The sequence below is a fragment of the Taudactylus pleione genome, unplaced genomic scaffold (assembly GCF_031769625.1).
Source record: "Taudactylus pleione unplaced genomic scaffold, aTauple2 ptg000142l, whole genome shotgun sequence".
In the NCBI taxonomy this organism is placed as follows: Eukaryota; Metazoa; Chordata; class Amphibia; order Anura; family Myobatrachidae; genus Taudactylus; species Taudactylus pleione.
The window spans coordinates 1,201,631-1,224,501 of NW_028284544.1; the positions used below are offsets into that span (position 1 = coordinate 1,201,631).

General features: G+C 45.0%; 1 protein-coding gene across 2 annotated transcripts in view; it reads left to right on the forward strand.

Moving 5' to 3' along the window:
- Positions 1-22,871, forward strand: part of UGGT1 (UDP-glucose glycoprotein glucosyltransferase 1) — a 131,317-nt gene that overhangs the window by 47,132 nt on the left and 61,314 nt on the right. For both annotated transcript variants that reach the window (XM_088473834.1, XM_088473835.1), the window contains exons 10-16: positions 8,155-8,254; positions 9,260-9,320; positions 9,975-10,066; positions 11,352-11,502; positions 12,371-12,490; positions 13,882-13,967; positions 19,655-19,790. In XM_088473834.1, the coding sequence (XP_088329960.1) occupies positions 8,155-8,254; positions 9,260-9,320; positions 9,975-10,066; positions 11,352-11,502; positions 12,371-12,490; positions 13,882-13,967; positions 19,655-19,790 (746 nt within the window). The remainder of the gene's footprint in view (positions 1-8,154; positions 8,255-9,259; positions 9,321-9,974; positions 10,067-11,351; positions 11,503-12,370; positions 12,491-13,881; positions 13,968-19,654; positions 19,791-22,871) is intronic.

Below are 22,871 nucleotides of genomic sequence, written 5' to 3' on the forward strand. Positions count from 1 at the left end.
AGGGGTGGCACGGCCATACCTCACCTTACGGCGCGCAAGCCACGCATAGGATGTCATACATGGCGCGCCAGCAGTGCATTACATGCACTGCCAGTAGGCTCGCCGCTGACCATGGGTAAGAGCAGCGCATGTAAGATCAGCGCTGACGTTTGGTGGGAGTGTGTGACCATCCACTGTCCCACCTGCAGCCATAATACACAGATTGAGTACTTTGAAAGACGGTGTGGGGCCTGTCCATTCTGCCTGCATAAATAATCCAGCAACACCCTGCTCCCCGCTGACCTCTCTCCACGAGCATCACAGTAGAGATTGGGCACTTTGAAGGGGTTGTGGGATTTGTCCATTCACTGTTTTTCAAAAATAAAATGTGGCTCTTCAAGACGTCTCATTTTTCTCAAGTAGCTCCGACCCCAATCAAGGTTGGAGACCACTGGTATAGATCATATATTACATTCAAGTGACTGTAATAGTCCTTTTAAGAGTTATTTCTTCTTCCACTACTAAGGGGCACAGGGCTACTCTGGGTATAGTCTGGAGAGGAGAGTCTGGACACCAAATAGTTAAGCTTACATTCCGAACAACCCATGCTTCCTCTTCTCTATACGCCGTCCCCAAAAACCGGCAGCCAGTTTGTGTTTGTAGATGGTAGGAGCGGGCATCATTTTGGGGGGGCTGCTTTAGGTGGTCCCCCATTGTTTTATTTTATTTAGTACCAAGTGGGCAGTGACAGGCATTCTATAGTACGCCCCTACTGCCACTCCACCACCCCAGCGTTGGTGACTGCAGCACTGGCAACTGGGTCAGTGGACTCCACACCTGCCGGATACGCAGTCAGATGGTCGGCAGGGACCAAGGTAAGATCGACTCCCTGGTGGCTGTCACCAGCGGGACACCACTGGTAGTGGGGGATCCAGTTCTCCTGCTCCGCCCACTAGACTACCAGGGCAGTGACGAACAGGGGCGCTGTTAGAACAAGGTGGCTTCCTACCTGTCAGAGGCGGCCATTGATACAGGGGTTTTAACCTCTAAGGTGTCTGCATTGGCCTTTTTGGCTAGAAGAGGTCTCCGGTTGTGCACCTGTCGGGCGGACTCAGACTCTAAGAATGCTCTGGAAGCACTGCCATATTTGGTCCTGAATTTGATAAGATAGTGGCTACACTTGCTGCATCTAAGTCTGCCTTCTTGCCTTCTGCGGCTCCGACCAGATCTAGAACATCTACTTCTATTTCCTTTTTGTCTGCAGGATAAGGCCAGAGGTCAACCTTTTTCCAGAAGCCAGGATCCTTCTTCCTAAGGCTCTAAGCCCGGAGGTAAGCCGCTTTGGGCTACTAGACGTCCTGCGGACAAGCCTGCCGCATTATTTAGCGGGCTTCCACCTGGGGGAACCCAGTGTGGGAGGCCGACTTCTACTTTTTTCGGCAGTTTGTATGCAGACCACGACAGTCCCTGGATCAGAGACGTGATTTTCCAGGGCTACACTCTAACATCTCTAAAGCGTCCGCCAACCTATTTTAATTTCCAGCACAGCTAGGAAAAGCAGAAGCTCTTGTGGAGTCTGTTGGCTCATTCCTGGCCTACACGGTCATCATTCCCGCCCCCCCATCTCAGAGAGGTATGGGTTTCTATGCCAATCTATTGGATGGCTCGTTTTGGCCCATCTTCAAGCTGAACAAGTTCCTCCGGATTCCCTGGTTCCGCATGGAATCTTTGTTCCATTATTCTGGCTCTTTAGCCAGGGGATCTTATGGCTTTGTTAGACTTCCTGGATGCCTACTTACATATTCCCATCCGAGTCAGCTACCATCGCTTCCTCAGGTTTGGGGTGAACACTACCAGTTTCAGGCATTTGCCATTTGGACTGTACACATGGAGGCGCACCTTCGCCGCAGGGGCGTCCGGATCATGCCTTATCTGGATTACCTTTTTCTCCTGGCCCAATCTCCTGCTGGTGTCAGGTACTGTATCACATCCACCTGACTGTGGAGCTTCTGCAGTCACACAGGTAGATAATCAGTTGGCGGAAATCCACCTTGACTCCTTCACAGAAGATGCTCCACTTAAGAGCATTATTGGACTCCAAGACTCAGCGGGTGTTCCTTCCAGCAGACAAGATATTGGCTCGGCAGTCCAGGATCCGCACCTTCCTGAGCCAGCGTCAGATGTCTATACACTCCTGTATGCAGTTTCCGGGGTCTCTTCGGCCTCTCCAGTTGGTTATTCTAGCACAGTGGAACAAATCTCGCCTGAACCTCAAGATGAGGACGCTCAATCTTCCCCCAAGACGTTTATCTCTCTGTTCTGTGGTACTCGTACCTGGACAGGGGTCGTCCTTTTTGAATCCATGACTGGGTCCTACTCCCTACCGATGCAAGTTTTCAGGGGTGGGTGACAGTGACATGTCATCAAACCTTCCAGGGTCTTTGATCATTTCAGGAATTTCAACTGTCAATCAATGTTCTGGAACTCCGAGTGTTGTACAGAGCTCTTTGCCAGGTTCAGTCTCTTCTCCAGAGGCGTTCGGTTAAGGTACAGTCGGACAACGCTAATGTCATTGCTTACATTATCCACCAGGCAGGCACTTGTAGTCGCGGCGCCATGAAGGTGGTCAGCCGCATTCTCCGATGGATAGAGCATCATCTTCCAGTTCTGTCAGTGGTCTTCATCCTCGGTGTCCAGAATTGGGAGGCGGACTTCCTAAGCCGCCAGGACATTCGCGTTGGCGAATAGGCTCTACATCTGGATATCTTTCAGCTGCTAGTCCTCCTTTGGGGCCTATCGGACATAGACACAATGGCGTCTCGTCACAACCACCAGTTGCCGAGATACTGTTCCAGCACCAGGGATCCCAGCGCTCTCCTAGCAGTTCCATTGGAGTTTCCTCTCATATAATCTTCTCTCCAGTCTCGATGATTCCTCTGGTCCTCCTCAAATTCAAGCTGGAAGAGGCACAATGATCCTGTGGCGCCGGATTCGTTGTTACTGGTGTGGTACGCAGATTCCCATATACGTCCCACTGCGTCTACCCCTGCAGCCAAATCTTCTGTCTCACGGCCCATGAATTCACCCGTATCTGGCCCGTCTTGCTTTGACGGTGTGGCTCTTGAGACGTGTGGATCTTGAGAGTGAAGGCGTTTTCCAGAAGACTCATTCGGACGATGCTTAATGCTGGGAAGCCCTCTTCGGCAAGAATTTATCACCAAGTTTTGTGTACCTCTTTTACTTGGTGTTCAACTAGGGGCTTTAATCCCAAGTCTTTTTGTCTCTCCCGCGTCCTTTCCTTTCTGCAGACAGGACTGTATTAGGGCCTCCAACTCTCTTCCTTGAAGGTCAAAGTTTCGGCTTTGTCTGTTCTCTTCCAGAGACAGGATGTGTGGACCTTCTTCCAGGGAGTTTACCACGTTCAACTGCCATTTGTTCCTCCATTGGCACCCTGGAACCTATCTCTGGTTCGTCGGGCTCTGCAGTCAGCTCCTTTTGAGCCTTTGGTTGAGATGCGTCTGCTTACGTGGAATGGCCCCCATATACCAGCGACAGTTTACCGCGATCCTGAGATGCTGGGTTTCGGGATCAGTGAAATCCAACATTTAACTGATTTGCCGATCAGGATCAAAATATGAACTTGATTTGCAAATCGGCGAAATTTAACATGTATAATTTTAGCGATCCTCCGACGGAACGCAAAATATCGATGGCCACCGGTCGGCAGTTCTGACCAGCGGATTGCCACTTCTAATCTGATCTCAGGATCGAGCAATCTGTCGCCTAGTGTATGGGCACCTGAAGACCATCTTTCTACTTGCCATCGCATCAGCCGGGTGGGTCTTCGACTTGTGCGCCTTGTCGTGTTGCTCCCAGTTTCTGTTTTTTCCACTCGATCGGGCTGTTCTACGGACTCGCCTGGGTTATCTTCTCCTAGGTAGTGTCTTGATTCCACATCAACCAGGACATCGTGGTACCGTCTTTTCGGGTTCCAGATTCTTAGCAGGAAGAAGCCTTCTTGGTTGTTGTGCGAGCTCTCTGCATTTATGTGGACAGGACCAGAGCTTTCGGCAAGTCGGATTCTCTTTTGTCCTGTATGATTTTCACAAGCGGGGCTGGCTGGCTACTAAACAGAACTTGTCCAGTTTGCTCTGTTTAACTATCCTCCAGGCCTACTCTTTGGTGGATCTTCCTGCCCCTGGTCAGTGGGAGCTGCTTGGGCAGCTCACTATGGTGCATCTGGAGAGCAACTGTGTAAGGCTGCCACGTGGTCCTATACCCTCACTTTCATCCGTTTTTATGCTTTTGACACGTTTGCGTCTTACACAGCCTTCGGGCGTACTGTTCTCCCTGCAGCTCGGAAACATCCCCTCTTATAGGGTGACAGTTTTGGGACGTCCAAGAGTGATTCCTGTGCCCCCTAGTAGAGGAAGAAGAAAAGGAGTTTTATGGTCTTACCTGTTAAATCTAGATCTTCAACTCCATAGGGGGCACAGGGCGCCCACCCTGATGCACCTGGCTGCCGGGATGTGTCTCCTTGGTTACTGGTTTTGCTCACCTATCCTATATTTGTGTGGTTCTGAGTGCGTGCTGGTCTTCTGTCTCCTCCTTCTCTGCCTTGCTCCTTGTTGTGTGTTTTCTAACAAAACTGGCTGCCGATGACTGGGGGCGGGGTATAGAGGAGAGGGAGCCTGGGCTGTTGGGAATTTAAATGTAACGATTTGGTGCCCAGACTCTCCTCTCCGGGTTATACCCAGTGCCCCTATGGAGTCGAAGAAAGCGATTTAACAGCTAAGAACATAAATCTCCTTTAGCGGGATATCAATTAAGCCATGTTTGTTTCTGATAGGTGCCTGTACCTGCAGATACTGCAAGAGCAAAACAGTCTCGCACATCTGCTGGTATTGCTCCAGCTGCTACTCAGGAAGCCCTAAATCCAAAATAAGTAGTCATTAGGATCCAGAGTGAGTAATTGGCAAAAAGGTGCTGCAGCAAGTCACATATCACCCAGAAGAAAGCAGTTACAGGTGCAGTGAGTGAGCCTGGTAACTCTCAGTCAGCTGAGGTTACCACAAGTATCCCATATGGCCAAACAGTACCAGTGATTAATAATGGCAGCTTATGCTGGTCATACACTATATAGTTATCTGCCTGATATCTGTCCAATCTGGCTGGTTGGAATGAAAATCTGGTAGTGTATGAGATCAAATGATTATTGAACATTTGCTCATGAACACTGGAAAACAGACAAAAATGATTGTTCAGACAAATTAGTTGAATCGAACATATTTAACCAATTTGAACAATCGTTTTTGTCTATTCTCATTTGTTTTGGGACCATATGGTCCAATGTCATTTGCTCCCATACATTACCAGGTTTTCATTCCAACCAGCCAGATCGGACAGATATCCCGACAGATAATTGTGTAGTGTATGCCCAGCATAACTGACAGCAAGAAAAACTTGAAGCAAATCTGTGAAACAAGGTGTGTGGTCACTCATTTTCTTTGGCAACAGGTGCTGGGACTGAGGGCCATATCTCTCTGCCAGATGTTGTATACATTTTTTATCCTTTGTCCATCTGATCCATTCTGCACATCAGAAGAGTGAAATTTGCCCATGTTTCACTTCCCAGAAGTACCTGGTTGCCTAGACTTTTTTCATCATAGCTCCTTTCTTCATCACAGCATAAAACAGATAACTTTAATGGTGGGGATCTTAAAACCATGATTCTCAAGAGTAAAGGCTCCATTGACTACGAAATGTAGATAGTGCTGCAGTGGTGAAACCTTCCTTTCCATACGTCTACCACAGGGTTTAGGAAACATTCCATGGTTGGTGCATCTGTCTTTTCCATTCCCTCCAGTGAGGTGTAGATAATGTGGTGACTTCAGCTAGACGATGTAAACAGTTTTTGGTGCCAATTTGCTCTCATTGTGAAGGTTAAGATTTTCTGCAATATTCTTACAAACCTTTTCTTTCCAATTCTTCTGTTCAGTTTTTTAGACATAGACATCTTTCTGATGGTTCTACATGGTACTTCTGAGTCCCTTCATGGTTCTCTGTTCAGTACCCTTATTATTTTTTACATGGATGATGTCTCAGCTAAGCATGCTGCAAGCTGCTTTTGTTTAACATTCTATGCTTTTTATTGTGTATGAGAACAAAGCCGTCCTTCGGATGGAGTCTGCCTTTCAAGCAAAAATGGTTTTTGGATTCAATGATAGCCTTGAATCTGTGTAGCTGTTATTGTTTCCCAGGGAGAGATTTATCAAACCTTGGAGAGAGAGAAAGTACCAACCAATCTGCTTCTAACTATTATTTCAAAGGCTATGCTAGAAAAATTAGAAGCTGATTGGTTTTTACTTTTATCTCTCTCCAAGATTTGATAATCCCCCTCCGTGCATTAGTCCTTAAAATGCAATTTAGTCTCCTTGTACATTTTCAAATTGTGCAAGGTGACCCTTACTTCCAAACATGGTGACAGGCTTTGTAAGGGCAGTCCCCAGGTGGCTGTTGTGCCTGGTTAAGGACACCGTAACTAACTACAGAGTGGGGGTTATAAGGTAAAGGAGGAATCTGGCTTTTTTGTCCCGTGAACTACTTCCTAGTATATGTATTTGTTCTCCTATAGCAATGGAGGAAAAGGGTTTATTGTTCACAAAATTCCATCATCTATGTATAGTATAAAATAAGATCCTTGGTAGGTGTCTGTCTGTCTGTTCGGGCTAATCTCCACAACCACTGGATGGATTGCGATGCAGTTTTCACTATTCTATAGAGCAGGGGTGGCCAAACTCGGTCCTCGAGATCTACCAACAGTTCACGTTTTCCAGGTCTCCTCACAGAATCACAAGTGAAATAATTAGCTCCACCTGTGGATCTTTCAAGATGTGTCAGTGAGTAATGACTACACCTGTGCACCTGCTGGGTGACCTGGAAAACGTGAACTGTTGGTAGATCTCGAGGACTGAGTTTGGCCACCCCTGCTATAGAGCATTTGTCAAGGAAGGTTTAGGTGTATGAAACATTTAATGTATGACAAAAGGGAGCCGAGCAGTGACCATTTTAGTGAAGCAAGTCAATGCAAAAAAACGCACGTCCGAACGCTTTCTTGGCTTACACTGCCTAAACCGCTAAAGATAAATCACAACGAACGACTTTATTTTATACCATATAGAGAGTGATATGTGTTATCTGGTTTCTCCAGAAACATTGATCTACGGATGTGTCCACACACCTCTATCCTCCGTGCGCTACAAGTCATGTTACACATATTGCATGAGCGCCATGCGACTCGGTAGCATCTAGCGTCTGTTCTTGCTTTTTCTGCATGCGAAATGCTACGTTAGAGTGTCCGTACCTGTGACACTGTAAGGTAGCATTTTGCATGCTGATACAGCCGCACACACAATATAGGCATGCTACATATTTTAATCAGATGAAATTGTTTGTGCGTCCTATTTGCATCGCTTTGCGAATAAGATGTATTTTAAGGGAAAAATCGCACGTAAAGAGGCTCAGCGCTAACGAGTCACGCCACAGCATTTTAAGGGTTGTTTAACGCGCAAGGAGGCTAGATGTATGTGGACACTTCTCTAAGCCCTATTTACTGATACAAAATTTCAGATTTTCCCTTTTTTGTACCATTCCCATTTCATTTATGTGAAAACCATTCTGTAATTCCCGGTTAGAGTCTGTTTTGGCATGACAATAAAGAACGCACAGGGACAGACACTTAATGTGGCTGGAGTTGTCCTAAGTGGAGAATGTTTTTCTCATGGACCACTTTACATGGCCCTTTTGTGGGTCACATCTAAACTCAATCTTTTTGTGTTGACGGTAGGAGGAAAAACGACTGTCATCTACAAGGCAATCTTCTAAGACCTCGGTTAAAGATAACTATAGCTGTAAATTCAAAATTGTCCCCCTGCAATTAGGAACTTACGGCGATACTGTTGCAATGTTTCTACTGTATCACATTTTCTATCCTAAAGTGCTGCTCCCTGGCTATTGTATCTAAGCGGGTGGTAACCACTGACTAGCAGTTAAGGTTTGTTTTCTTAGTAATAATTGCCATAGTTCAATGAATACTGCTCTCTTAATGTAAATTCTCTGATGGATGTGATTCTCTCCTCCTCCCAAAACAAATGTTTCATTTTATTCTTCTGAAAGATCTCAGTTATCAGACAGCTGCTCGGATCCTGGCCGCACCCTCCTCTGAAGCTCTGATGGTTATGAAAGATTTGAGCCAGAACTTTCCTACCAAGGCCAGGTAATGTATTGTTACAAGGCCATTGCATATATTCCTACCAGTCTAACGTCACCATGACAGAGCTAGTCCCCTATCACTCCCATGGACATCACTGATGTCTCCCCGCACTATCCCTGACACAGAACTTTGGCTGTAACGGTTTTGGATGCAGCTAACTAATTGCTCAAAGAGCGATTGCAGCCACCATTACTTTTGAGGGTCAACTTCGCTCACCCTGCAGATGTCAGAGGACAACTCTCCTGTCATCTGATCACTTCTGGTTTGGTAAACTGGAAACGCAGCAAGGCGTTATTTCTCATATTAACAAATTCCCTCATCATGACGACATCTGCTCCTTGCCCTCGGTTGAACTTGTTTCACATTCTGGAAGTGAAAGTACGACCTTTTTGGCTCTTAAAAGTTACCTAATTCTAAACGAACAAACACACACACACAAAGAAAATTGCACATATGTACCACATAGACAAAACCCCTAGTGAAATTCAAATATGCAAATGTTAGGAGGGGGAAGGTGTAAGTAGTGGTGCTAGGGGGAAGGTTAGGTTTAGACTGCTGGGGGTGAAGGTTAGGTTTAGGCACTAATGGGGGAGGACACCCATAAGGAGTCATAAAATATATTTAGGGGTGTCATTTCAGGGCAATACCAATTTAGTTACAGGGACAGAAATTTGACATGCCTGTGATTTGGGTTGTTTCACAACATACAAGTTTAGAACTTGTCATACATTATATTTTTATGCTCTAGATTTTAAACTTTTATTGTATGTCTAGATGTAAATACATGTTTTGTTTTTAAGACCAACATTTGCAGTAGCGTACTATGGCGTATATAATGTACATGTGCTTGCACTATGAGGGTTAGCCCCTATTCAGCTACGCACAAAGCAGTAACGCTTATCCTTATCCTGGAAGTGTTTGACTCTGGTCTGGTGCTTTGAATGATGATCTTTATATCATGTTCAACTTTTCTATTCAACTTATATCATGTTCAACTTTTCTATTCAGGGCACTAACTAGGACAGTAGTTGACTCTGCTATGCGACTAGAGGTAGAAGAAAACCAGAAGGTGAGATTTTTATTTAAACGTCCATTTGTAAAAATCTTATACCATATCCAGACCATGGGAACACAAGGGAGTTCTCGTTGTTGAGGATTTATCAGAATAATGGTATAAAATGTAATCCGAGGCTGTCCCTGGATATCTGTGTGCGCTACGCTTGCTCAGTTACTGGAACAAGCCTTGACAGATTAGATGTACACATCTGTGCTCAGCGTGTGCACAGCCTTACAATTATGTCTCATATTATGCTGTGGTTCCCCAGGAGCTCTGGGCTTTCCAAATTTAAGGGTGCTACATGAATACCATAATTCGAGGTCTTAATGTGCACTTCAGCAGCATAGCCCGATGCCATACATTGGTTAGGATTGCACAATGCTTTCTCAGTGCCTGTGCAAGGGTAATTCATTGTAAGCTTGTCAGAGAATTATGCTTCCGAGTAAAGTTACCTGTTAGAGAAATTCCAATATACTACTTTGGCAGTGGTTGCAAAACTGACCTTCCTATGGGGTGAACCCCATTGTCTGTCCACCTGTAGTTATTCCCTAATCTGGATTTTTGTTATTATCTAAATCATTGTAAGTCCTGCTGTAGACAATGTATGTGTTAATACTGGATCTGATTTTGTTTTTTAAATCTTGCTTTTTTGTGTCTGTTCTACAGTATTTTAAGGGTACCTTAGGCCTGCACCCTGGAGACTCTGCTCTGTTTATTAATGGACTGCAGATCGATCTGGACAATCAAGATATATTCAGGTAATAGAAGCATATGAGAACAAATGCCAGCATTGAGCATAAATGCCGGCACTGACTGAGGACGCTGTAGTCCGCTCGTTTACTCCCTGGGGATCTGAATAAGATTACTCCTATTTGCTCAATGAGCAGAGAATTGCCCAGCATTTCTTATCACTTTGTGCTATAGTTGTGTTTTCAGTCATCTCTTAGCTGCGATGTTTTTTTACATTTTTTATTCTTACAGCAATAATTGCTACATATGTTTGCTTATCTAGTTTTATTTCCTTCTTTTTGACTTTCTGGACCACGGTCATAGCTACTCTTCATCTGGCCACCCACACCGCGATCTTGCCGCTTGACCAGACCACAAAATCACTGTTTAATATGGCTACACATGGTTGGTCAGGTTTGGATGAGATCTGTTAATTGAGCTAAAAGGGTTGGATCACTTTTGCAACATGCTTCAGCTTTTAAGTACCATTACTTCCTTGCTGAAAACAACGTAATTCGAAATTACAATTACAAATTACAAGTCTGCATTCTATGACTAGTCTTTCACTCCAATGAAACCTAAAATTGAATTGCCTGTCTTTAAAGATTTATTCAGATTTTTGAAGATCTAATGCACTTCATTTCCTAATCTCGACTGTTTCTATGGGCATTCCGAGGAAATTAATTTTCATTGGTTTGATTTGGAACTACACAGGCTGCAACATTGGGGCAATTGTCCAGTGTCGCTGCTATCTAAACATGTATTGGGCATCTATAATTTGTACAGATTGTTGATAAGGTCTTGCATGAAATTTTCAATGCTTACAGGGTTATAAAGAACTATTCCCCACCTCACAATCACAGGGCATGCTGTTCTATTTTAAAAGCAAGCTTTAACTAGTTTTGCACCCCGAATGTTAGATGTGCAGACACTGTGCACAGCCTGACTCATTGCATTGAAACAGTATCCTGAGTGTGCAGATCTGTGTTTCCCTGCAGCTCTCTTGCCTCCCCGCTATGCCGTGATAGCATATTGTAGTAGAAACTAGTGTACAGACCTGTAAATGTGTGTACAGGCAGGCTGCCAGCCATCAACGGTTGATCAGCATTTGTGTCTCCAGCTAGGTTAGTACAAATGAAAATGACTTGCCATTATGTGGGACCTGGGAGAAGAAAAATTACCATTACTTTATGTCAGAGAAATGTATTTATTGCATATGATGGTAGGATGCTGGTGTTGGCTATAGGGATATCGGCTACTTAACTGTATGCTAAAATGTATGCTGATGGCCTGACCTTTCGCTATTGCATGCAGCCTGTTTGATGTTTTGCGCAATGAGGCTCGGGTGATGGAGGGTCTCCATCGATTGGGTATAGAAGGTGAAGCTCTGCACAACGTGCTCAAGCTCAACATCCAGCCCTCTACCTCAGACTATGCCGTGGACATCCGGAATTCTGCCATATCGGTAACCCACTTCCCTTAGTACTAGAGCAGTTGTATAATGTATCTGTCCTACTATAAGAAGTATCTGATTTCATTCTATATGAAATCATTTTCCATTTGACTAAAAAGTAGATTGTTTTTGCCTTCGTTTTTAATTCTCTCTATAATAAAGTTGGACTGCTGAAAATACCTGTACGTTGCTGGCTATGTGTTGGGGCTGTCAGAATACAACTGAGGGTAATAAAGAAGTCAATTGAATTGCCCTCTAAATGTTTGACAAAGTGTTGAATTTATCAATTTTATGGTAAGCGGTAAAATATAAGCGAGCACATCCCCTTCTTTGTGTTCTATCGCTACCTACATAATCTGTGTTTGTATCAAGTGCTAACTTGACAGAGATGTTAGCCTCGCAACGTTTTAAGGTGATGTCAACAGAGTCTTACTGTGGTTTAGCGAGAGAAAGCTACACATGCACTTATTAAGTAAAAGGTGCACAATGCTGCAAGATGTATTCTTTTTCTGTGCTGTGGATAGATGTCAAGAGTAAGCACACAGATCTCTAGGTGAGATGTAACTTAGCCCGCAGTCAATGTAGGAGTCAAATAAATTAACTCTCCCCCGCGATTCTGTGTGGCTATATGACACAATTACAGTAGCTCTGGTCTTGCTGATTTTCTTTGCAGCCCCACAGGGTGCAAAAATCTACAAATCCGAGACTAGATCAGCCCATGAGGGAGTTTTGTTGCTGTTGTTTCTACGCCTTTGCAATAGCCCCTCGTGGCTAATTGAATTGATCCCGTGGTATTGTTTAGCTCCTTTTAAATTGCATGACGGTCAGCATTTCTCCTTCTAGTACTAACCTTTTGCCATGGGCTCTGCTTACATTGTAGTGGGTGAACAATCTGGAACTCGACAGCAGATATAGCTCCTGGCCATCCAGCGTCCAGGAACTTCTACGACCCACCTTCCCGGGAGTCATTCGACAGATCCGCAAGAACTTCCACAACTTTGTAAGGGGCTGTGGTCTTTATCTGTAACTATGCATGGTCCAAGGAGTTCTCCATCTTTTTCATTTGTACAGAGACCATGTTTTTGAATAGAAAGTTAAATATAATAATACACCAAAAGGCCATCCTGAAGAAAATAAAAACAAATGAGAAAATGTCATAGGCTGTGAGTCGCAGGAACCTGCTAGTCTTTGGTGATTTAGCTGATAGATTTAAAGCGGCAATAATTTCAAAGGCAAAACTAACCTGGTTTTGCCTTTTAAATTATTGATGCTTTAAATCTAGCAGCTATATCACCAAAAACTTATGGGTGCCTGTATCTAGCAGCCTAATACATTTAACCCAAAATGCTTAAAGTTCTATAAAACCATAGAATGACAATTATCCAGATAAGTGAATTTCAACAAGCTCTATAGAAAGAGAGAAATTTACTTCACATTACATCACAGATCTAAATTTACATGAATTGTCTATCAAATTTATTAACCTTTTCAAACCCTGGGTACAGAGCATATGATGTATTGGGGGAGATGTATGAAGCCCAGAAGCGGTATCAACGCACGTTATGTGCGCTGATACCGCTTCTCCCCGTGGTATGATCGGGGGTCTAGGTGGTAAATGACAGGGGCGCTATGCGCCCCTGTCATTATCAGCGCTGCTATCTACAAGATAGCAGCACCGATAGCCTGGGCCATGTATGAACGGTCATATCGCCTGACCGTTTGGCCCGCTGTAGTTATCGACAGCTAGCCTATCCCCACAGATTGGACAGTGCTGTCCCTGCTGTGGCGGCTGCCGGCTCCAGGCTGCACGCGGGGATCTCGCGATACTTGCGAGATCCCGCGCATGCTCAGTGGAGCCGGCCGGGGCTGACAGCGCATCAGCACTAGGCTGATGCGCTATGGTCACTAGCGGGTAGCGCCGGAGGGGGGAGTTAACGCTCCCCCTCTCCCGCCGATGAGATGTTTATACATCTCATCGGTAGTGCTTCCTGCTTCACCTCGGTAAAGAGGCGAAGCGGGAAGCATTATAGCGGCACGTTAAGTCATTGTATGATATATCGCTCCAACGCAAATCTGAACGATATATCGCACTCATATAGTTTGTGCGCCCGTTCCGTCACTAGTTCATCTAATCGCCCCAACTGCTGTGCTGCACATCATATGGTACGATACAATGAAAAACTCAGTACTATTACATGCAGAATGCATCGATACATTACGACGACATACGGCGGATTGTGCAGTGTGTACAACCGCGCCATGTCATTGCTCCGTTGTATGGAGTGTACTCAGCTTAACTTGCTCCATATGTTGACTTTTTTTATTGTATGGGATATTCACCTTGTTCCTGTAGCAACCAGACCAGCATTGACCTCAATTGTTTTATTCCAGGTTCTATTTTTTGACCCAGTGCAAGAGTCTACTTCTGAGCTGGTAACCATGGCAGAGATGTTCCTCAGTAACCACATACCTATGAGGTAATATAATCCACTATCCACATAACCAACAAATACTAGATGCAGGTGCTCAATAGTGTTCCAGAGTAGTAGTATGACGCAGTTGGTGATGATATAATGTCCCAAATTCTCTGATCTAGATGAGTCTTTCTCAACGTTCGATGATTGTGACAAAATACTGATATTCATATGATAAAAAAAAAAGATATCAACAACATAGTGTAAAACTGTTATGCAACAATCTCCCTCAAGTGCACTAGTAAATAGGCTGAAAAGGAACCCAAGGCAGATATATGATGAGTGTTGTTTGGGATTCTGGGCCTGATTCAGAGCCGGATGCTATTTGCGCTCGCTCGTCCAGAAAAAGGGGCTGGCTATTTAAATTGACCGTTCGCTGTTTGCGGTCTGTTGACGCCTCTATGTCTGAACGAGCGAACAAAACATGCGGACGTTTTTTTGTAAAAAATGCCCCCTGGCCGTTCGCATCATACGTCATCTCTGCTATTTATTAGATTAATGGAGTACATCGAAAGGCGAATGAACTGCTCGCTATTCATGTGGTTGCATTTTCCTACCGCAATCATGCGAGCAGTTCTGGCTAAAAGACACCCAACTGATGTGGTCGATGACGCTGCTTTGTTAATTATGCACACCCTTAAACCGCCCGTTTTGGCACGCCTGCGTTCGGATCTCCACTCCCCGTTTTCAAGCACCTTCCCCTGTTACCACCCACAAACGCCTTATCCTGTCACTCAAATTAGCAGCATTCGCTATTTTGCGAGCACACGATTTTCGGCCGCACTGACTGGTTCGCGCATGCGTACTAAAACCCATACGCATGCGCAGATGTGCGACCATCGCTCGGAACGAACGAGCGGCCGCTTGCGAACGGCTCTGAATCAGGCCCTCTGTCCCTTTTAAGAGTTAAGCTTACTTCATGTAGTCTTGCTTAATACATATAGCAGGTTCTTTATAGACACCGAAAGAGTGAAGAAACAGATGAATAAATGGTATTCCTATAGGTATTCCTATTACAAATAATGGACTTGAATTAAGGCTCAAAACAGGTTATTTTCTTCAAAGTATGCCATCTAATACTCCAAGGATCCAGACCAATCATGTGTGTCCTCATAAAAATGTATAAACATATACATAATGTAGTATATAAAAACATTTAATAGACCATCATTGGTCAAACACAAAATATGTTAGCAGTCAAAATAATGGAAGGATTCACTTCCTACCAGATCTAGATTTACATATTGCCTGTCACAACACACACAGTCGACTCAGATGGAACCCGGGTGTAAATCACTGTGTGGTGTAGCAATAGAGGTCCTAGGTAGGTGTAGCCCTTCCGCCCATTCAGTTGACATGTTTCGACTAATAGTCTTTTTCAAGATAAACATTTTTACCTTGAAAAAGACTTTGTCAAAACGCGTCGGATGAGTGGGCAGAAGGGTTATCCCTACCTAGGACCCAGGGACGTGCGGTGAGGTCAATGGCTGTGGAGGCACACATGGAGATGGGTCCGAGTGCCAGGAGCCTGTCTCACCCTCTACTCACTGTAACTCTCCCCTCACTACACTAAACTTCAGTATCCATTGATTCTCCTACCTGCATCACTATGTCTTCTCTTGCTGCTGGTGACTCCGATCTCTAAACACTGCAGAGCACTTCCTGGTCACATGACACATCCAAGGTGTCCATCAGTTCTCAAGGCATGCCCCCCATACTCAGAGCCATGCCTCTATTAGCTCTCTTTCTGTGCAATTTACTGCCTGTGGTATGGCAACGCCCCCAGCTCTGCAATCAGTGTCTGAGTATATAGAAGCAAGGCTGAGCTGTTGCTGCTTCATCTCCCTTCTCCCTGCAGTCCCAGGGAGCTCCACAAAGCTGGTGACTGTTACCTATAAAAAAAAAAATTATGGTAGACTTACCTTTTGTTAACTCTTTTTCTTCGAAGTCCATAGGGTCCACAGGCATACCGTGGGGAAAGTGGTTGGAGCTGCCTTGCACGATTTTTCAGCAGAGGCACCACAACAAAAACAACCAAGATGGTACCGCAGGCCGGATAGAATGTGCTGTACCCGTGTTTGGAACAGGGAGCTCAGCCTGCGTGTAAGCCTGAGAGAGAGTGATACGCAACCATCGAGCCAGAGTTTATTTGTTAGCTGGCCAGCCTCGTTTGTGAAAACCATATAACACAAAAAGAGCGGCAGATTTTCTAAAAGAGATTGTACGATCCACATAGATACAGAGAGCACGAACCACATCTAGGGAGGCTTCACCTACAGAAAGATCTGAAGACTGAAAAGCTGGAAGCACAATCTCTTCATTCACATGAAAACGGGACACTACCTTAGGAAGGTAACCCTCCTGTGTATGGAGAACAGCTATATCCTGGTTAAAAATCAAAAAGGGGGAGAGTCAAGAGAGCGTTGCCAAATCCGAGACTCTGTGTGCAGAAGAGGTAGCGAGGATAAAAAGGGTCTTCGCTGTCAACCACTTCAAATCTACTGAGTCCAGAGGTTCAAATAGGGGAGCCTGTAGCCCCTTGAGAACCAAGGACAAATCCCACGGTGCCACCGGTGGGACAAAGGGTGGCTTAACTCTGAGAACACCTTGAAAGAAAATTCTAACATCCGGCAAAGGAGCAATCCTTCGCTATAAACAAACTGACAACGCAGAAACCTGTGCTCTCAGGGTGGCCAGGCGGAGACCAAGGGCTAACCCAGCCTGGAGAAAACTCTGCGCTAACAGATCCGACCAGGAAGAGGAAACGGAGTGTCTATTGATAGATTCCGTATGTCAGTGAACCAATGGCGCCTGGGCCAAGCAGGAGCTACTAGTATTACTGTTCCGCCCTCCTGCTTTCTTCCTGAAATCGGAAGAAAGAGATAGAAAGAGATACGCCAGCTTGAAGTCCCATCTCACTGACAGTGCGTCCATGAAGGCGACCGAGGGGGTCTCTGGTCCTGGCCACTTACCTGGGATCCTTGTGATTGGGACATGAGGCTCCCCTGCCACTGGCCACATGTATTCAGTTTTGTAAACAAGCCCAAGGCAGGAGAAGGAAGAATAATCGTACACCAGAAACACTAATAGGGTCCGTGACTGAAAGAAAAATTACCCAATGCAGCCAGGTGCATCAGGGTGGGTGCCCTGTGGACCCTATGGACTTCGAAAAAAAAGAGTTAACAAAGGTAAGTCTAATAAAACTCTTATTTTCTTCTTCAGGGTCCATAGGGATCCACAGGGATGCCATGGGGATGTCCTAAAACAGTTCTCCTAAGGGTGTGGACGCTCCTAAGGAGATCCGGCCATAGAGGGAGAGGAAGAGGAATGTCTATGGATAGATTCCGTATATCGGTGAACCATTGGCGTCTGTGCCAAGCAGGAGCTACTAGTATCAATGTTCCGCCTTCCTGCTTGAATTTCCTGAGGGAAAACCTCAGCTAGATCAGCGTCTGGGTTTGGGGAGGTGCTGCCGGGGAGGGCCTACCGCCCCTAAGCTGTAACAACCCCCGGGTGCGCTGGCCTTATACATGGCCGCCGCCACTGTCCCTGACGCCACACTGACTTGCCCCGGTGGTTTAGTGGACGAGCGGACCTCCGACAGGTCTCCAACCGCCAGAGGTACAGACTGCCACGTAGTTCCTCTGCCTCCCCTGACTGCACGCATGTCCCTGCTAGGACCTCTATCGATATCTTTCTTTTTAATGTGAATATCAGTATTTCTCCTGCAGCAAGGATGGGGAACACTGGACAATGGGCTTGTGGGTTAGGGCTAGAGCTGTCACTTAATGAAACTGTAGCTTTAAATCCTAATCTCCTCCCCCCTGCAATCCAACAATTACAGTTTTCTTGAAGTACTTCAAGGAGTAGGGCACGTTTTGGAGGGCTGTTATGCTATGCTGCCCATTATTGTAGCTTTTTGCCACCACCAGACCGGATGTTGGTGTCTTCCACTAGGGTGCCTGTGATCTTATGAGCAGCGCATTGCGGGACTTCAGCAGCACAGGTTTGTCGTGTGGCTATCCCCTGTCCGCATGTTTGCTCATTTTTACACGTTTTCAGGGTTTTTTTTGCTTGCGGCGGCACCCAATTTGGGCATACAGTTCTCCAGTCAGCCTGAGCGTTCTCTCTCCTGGGGGCAGCTGTTGAATGTCCCATTGTGCAGTGTTCACCAGCTTTGCTGCAAGAGAAAATAGGTTTTTTTGGTCAACTTACCATTGAATCTTTTTCACTTAAGCAGACTGGGGAACACAGCGATCCCTCCGTCAGGTTCAGTCATGCAAGGTTTTGGGTCTTGACCGTTTATTTCCCTACTGGTTTGTTTGGTTGTTCTAACAGTTTCACGGGGTTCCTGCTACTCTACTCCGGACTCATTTAAACAGGTACTGGAAATGTGGGATTGCAGGGGGAGGAGTTTAGTTTCATTTAGGTGCCAGCTCCACTCCCAACCTACAATCCCATGGTCCAGTGTTCCCCACTAGGGAGGCCGATCCCGGGATTTTGGCCTAAAAATGTCCGGGATTGAATCCCGGGATTGGAAACCTCCAATCCATATCTCGGCATTGGCCATAATTTTTTCTTTTTTTAAATGCCGGGCAGCGCTAAGCACCTCCAGCAGAGTGCTCAGATGCTACCCTGCTCCCCCTTCCACACGGCTGGCACTGCCAGCGTGACGTGAGGACAGAGGCCACGCTGCGCAGCCCAATGCCGGCTGGACCGCCCACCCACCCACTGCTGTAGAGGACACTGACCCCGCCGAAAGCCCCATTGCCCGCTGCTGAAAGCCCCGCCAGTAAGTCTCTGTGGAGGCTGGACGGGGGACTTTTTTTTTTTTTTAAACTAGGCCAATCCCGGGAATCCTTAGATTTAATTTTTTTTTTTTTTTTTTTTAAACCCGGATTGAAAAAAAGCTCCAGGATTAGCCTCCCTATTTCCCAGCCTATTTAAGAGAAAAGGATTCAAGGGTAAATTGACCAAAAATCCTATATTGTCAAAACGTGTCGGCTGAGTAGGCAAAAGGGTTATACCTACCTAGGACATCTATCGCTATCTTTATTTTTCATATGAATATCGGTATTTTGTCACCTTCATCGAACGTTTCGAAAGAGTGATTCTATTTAATCTATATCCGATTATTTGGGACATTCTATTACCACCAACATTGTCATAATACTACTCTGGAACACTGCTAAATGCCTGACCTTGTATTTGTTGCATGTGTATTGTTTTTTGAGGATTTAGTGGTCCTCAATCTATACAAGTATTTTTGTGTTTTGGGATTTATTCATTTTTGTTTTCATAATCCACTATCCACTTTACTGTGGTGAGGATTGTTTTATTGCTGAATGCTACATCATTATTGTCATATTATCCGTCTGGTATGTCATTTTCTCCACTGGTTTCTGCAGTAGCTCATTAATCTTATCCTGGAAGAAAGTGGTTTTGTTTCCGCAATATGATGAATGGTCACTGTTCATACCCTAGGACAATGATATGCTATTTAGCTACTGCAGGTTCTATTCTATGTTATTGTAATGCATCAGAGTAAATTTAGGCTTAATTGCTTAAAGCTTTTCTTCTGTAAAGATGTCTCTCTCAAGAAGTTTCTTTTGGCAGTAATCTAGTTAATGACCACTAGAGGGTATTTCATTTTCATGTATCACTGGAGTAATGCTGGTCCTGTGTTTCAGGATTGGTTTGGTGTTTGTTGTGAATGACGCTGAAGAGGTTGATGGCTTTGAGGATGCAGGTGTTGCACTACTGAGGACTTTCAACTATGTGTCTGATGAAGAGGATAATTATCACGCGTTCCAGACCATTATATCGGTAGGTTGCTAGAAGAATGGCAGGAAAGGGAATACAAATCAACTCGTCCTTCAGAAGCAGAATTATATTCACGTTATTGTTGCTGCAATCTTCTCATCTAATGGTATATTAAAAGTGCTAAGGTTTAATATGGAGGTTCAATAGGATATTTTTCAACATGCTTATTCTGTTTTATATGGTTATTTCAGTTAGAGCAAACAGTAACTTGTTATACGGTACATAAAGCTAGAAAACTATATACATCAGAGGTTCCCAACCACGGTCCTCAAGGCACACTAACAGTGCAGGTTTTCAGGATCGACATACTTGAGCACAGATGACTTAAATAGTACCTCAGTTATTTTGATTTAACATCTGTGTACAAGCATAGATATCACTAAAACCAGGACTGTTAGTGTGCCTTGAGGACCGAGGTTGGGAATCACTGATATACAGTACAGTGTGTTTTAAAGTGTTTAACAACCTCATAACTGGAAATGCTCCATCTTCACTAGATCAATGATGAGATTTTGATGTATCAAATTTGTCTGGAATAAGTAATACCTGGTATTGGGGAGCAGTGGTTCATTTTATTAGCATATTAGAATACATTTTTTTTTTATTTTTAATTAAAGTAAATTTTAGCATTTGGAAAACAGGCAAAGAATTATTTTTTTTAAAAGGTATAGCCATTGCAATTTTTTACTCAATTTATTTAAAATATGATTTTCTCTCTCTATGCGTCCATCCGTCTGTCTCTCTCTGCCCGTCAGTCCACCTCTCTCTCTCTCTCTCTCTCTCTCTCTCTCTGTATGTCTTTTACTCTCTATCTATATTTTCTGGTTTATTCTGTCTATCTGACTCTGGACCAAATGTAATAGGTCCCAATTTGGTGAATAATTCCAAGGAATTATCTGTTAGATGCCAAGTCAGTGTCTGTGGGACTTTCATCTCATTTACTTCTACCCACCCTTCGAATGGGCTGAAAAAATAGTTTACAATAGTTGTTTTTAATAGGGTGGCTATTGAAGCCATGGTTCTCAGAGCAAAGAGCCTGTCTAAGAGGCTGATTTAGACCTTGCTGTGGGCCAGCAACCAGTTTCACGGCGTAAGATGCAGGGGTTTCCTGTGTTGTCCTATAGATTGTTACTATTCTTACATGAGGATCTGGACAGGGAGGTCAAGACTTACTTCCTAGAAGGTATTCTTCCACGCTATAGTGCCCCCAATTCATATTCTATCAAAGAGTAGTTTCCCCAATTCATAGTATGCCAAAGAGTAGTGCCCCCAATTCATATTATGCCACACTGTAGTGCCCCCAGTCAGGGCCAGACTGGGACTAAAAATAGGCCCTGGCATTTAAAGCACACAGGCCCACCTTGCTTCAGCACCTGGCTCCTGGCCTAGACTCCTCCCCTTACTATTCCTGACTTCTCCCACTTCTTAGCCTGTGCTCTTACAAATATAATTAATGTTAGAGCAACATACAAGTGTACATTATTTTTTGTATGAATATACACACAACAGAACACATCCTGCAGGGGATTCAAACATGTGCCATAGTCAGACATTTGGTAAATGGTTGGTTGTGTTAGGTAAAGCTTGCACTTCATTGCTGTAGGTCACACACAAAACAGCTGGTGGCCTGGCACCATATCCACACTGCTGCCACCCGGGCCCACCCTCAGTGGCACTGGTCGGAGCGGCCCATCTGGCCATCGGGATAGGGCTGGGTTGTCCTTTGGACTTAGCCTTTTTTTTTTTTACACCGAAAGTGGTTGTCAGATTTCACTGACAACGTTTGGTGCGGCAGGATTCAGACACCCCTTTGTAATAGGGGACTGCTCAGGCAGTCCTAAGCTTTTATTTTATGTTTTATTTTATTACTATGTTTTTGAGCTAGCAGTGCTGAGCGTCTGAATTAAGACTCCATCTACGTCCACCTGGCCGCAACACCAGTAACGTCTCTGGTAATTTCGGCGGGTCACAGCAGAGCTTGCTAGCAGCGATGCTGGGGCCCGGGCTGTAATCGGACGCACGGAGATGTCAGGTAAGGCGATTCCTCACTTTCGGTGCTGGAGATGCAACGGAAGCCGCTGCAGTGAGGGCCCGGAGCCGCCCGCTCCCTCACTAGACCACCGTGGCCTTATTGTCTTCTCCTGCCATGAGGCCAGTGTATCCGGACGGTTGGCGCAGCTTAGAGGTGGTAGGCTCTCCCCCGGCAGCTCCTACCCGACCAAGACGCAGATCCGTCTAAGGTATTCCCGTGTGTGGGTCGCTCCTCCTACCCTCCTCATGCATATGAGACGCTCAGTCGATTATCAATGCTCTGCTGAAGCGGTTTGGTCTCAGGAGGTTTTCTGTCAGTCTGCCTGTATACCTCCTCCCTGTATACCTCTCCCCAGGGTATAGTGCTCTATAACCTACCAAGCCTCGTGTTTTTGTAGTTGATACAGGGTCTATGGCAACTAAATTACATATGCATTGTATGTGACTGTTTGCTAGCTGCTGTGTTGATACTGCGTTTTATTTTCTGACTGTCAGTTATAACTGTCACTGTTTTTTATCCTCATCCCTCTGTACAGGTGTGTGGGGGTTTTCCTTGGTACTTCATTTACTTGTTATTTGTGAAGGCTGTCACATTACATTGCATTGTTACCTTTATAATTGATGTGTCAAAAGGTAAACAGAAAAAGGAGGTGGAAGCCCCTGTGCTCGTTTCATGTAAATCCTGTTTGGTGAGCTTGTCCCCTCAAGACTTTATAAAGGATTGTTTGTGTGTTGTCTGTTATAAAGAACCACCTCACCAGTCCAGTATAGCAGCCCCTGTACAGGAGACATCTTGGGTGTCCTCCTTATCTCAGGTGATGACACAGCTAGTGAATAGTTTCGCTACTCCCACGCTGCCTCCTTTAATAGGATACACACAGCATGCTATGGTTTGTCCCTTCTATACGTCCTTCCTCAAGTCAGAGTATGGCTCACTGCATGGTAGTCACTAAGATACGTAAGGGGATGTTATCTTTTTATCAGTCTGCTCAGCATATAGATTCAGACGCATCATCGGAGGAATCAGATGATGCACTGGGGTCTTCTCCAGGG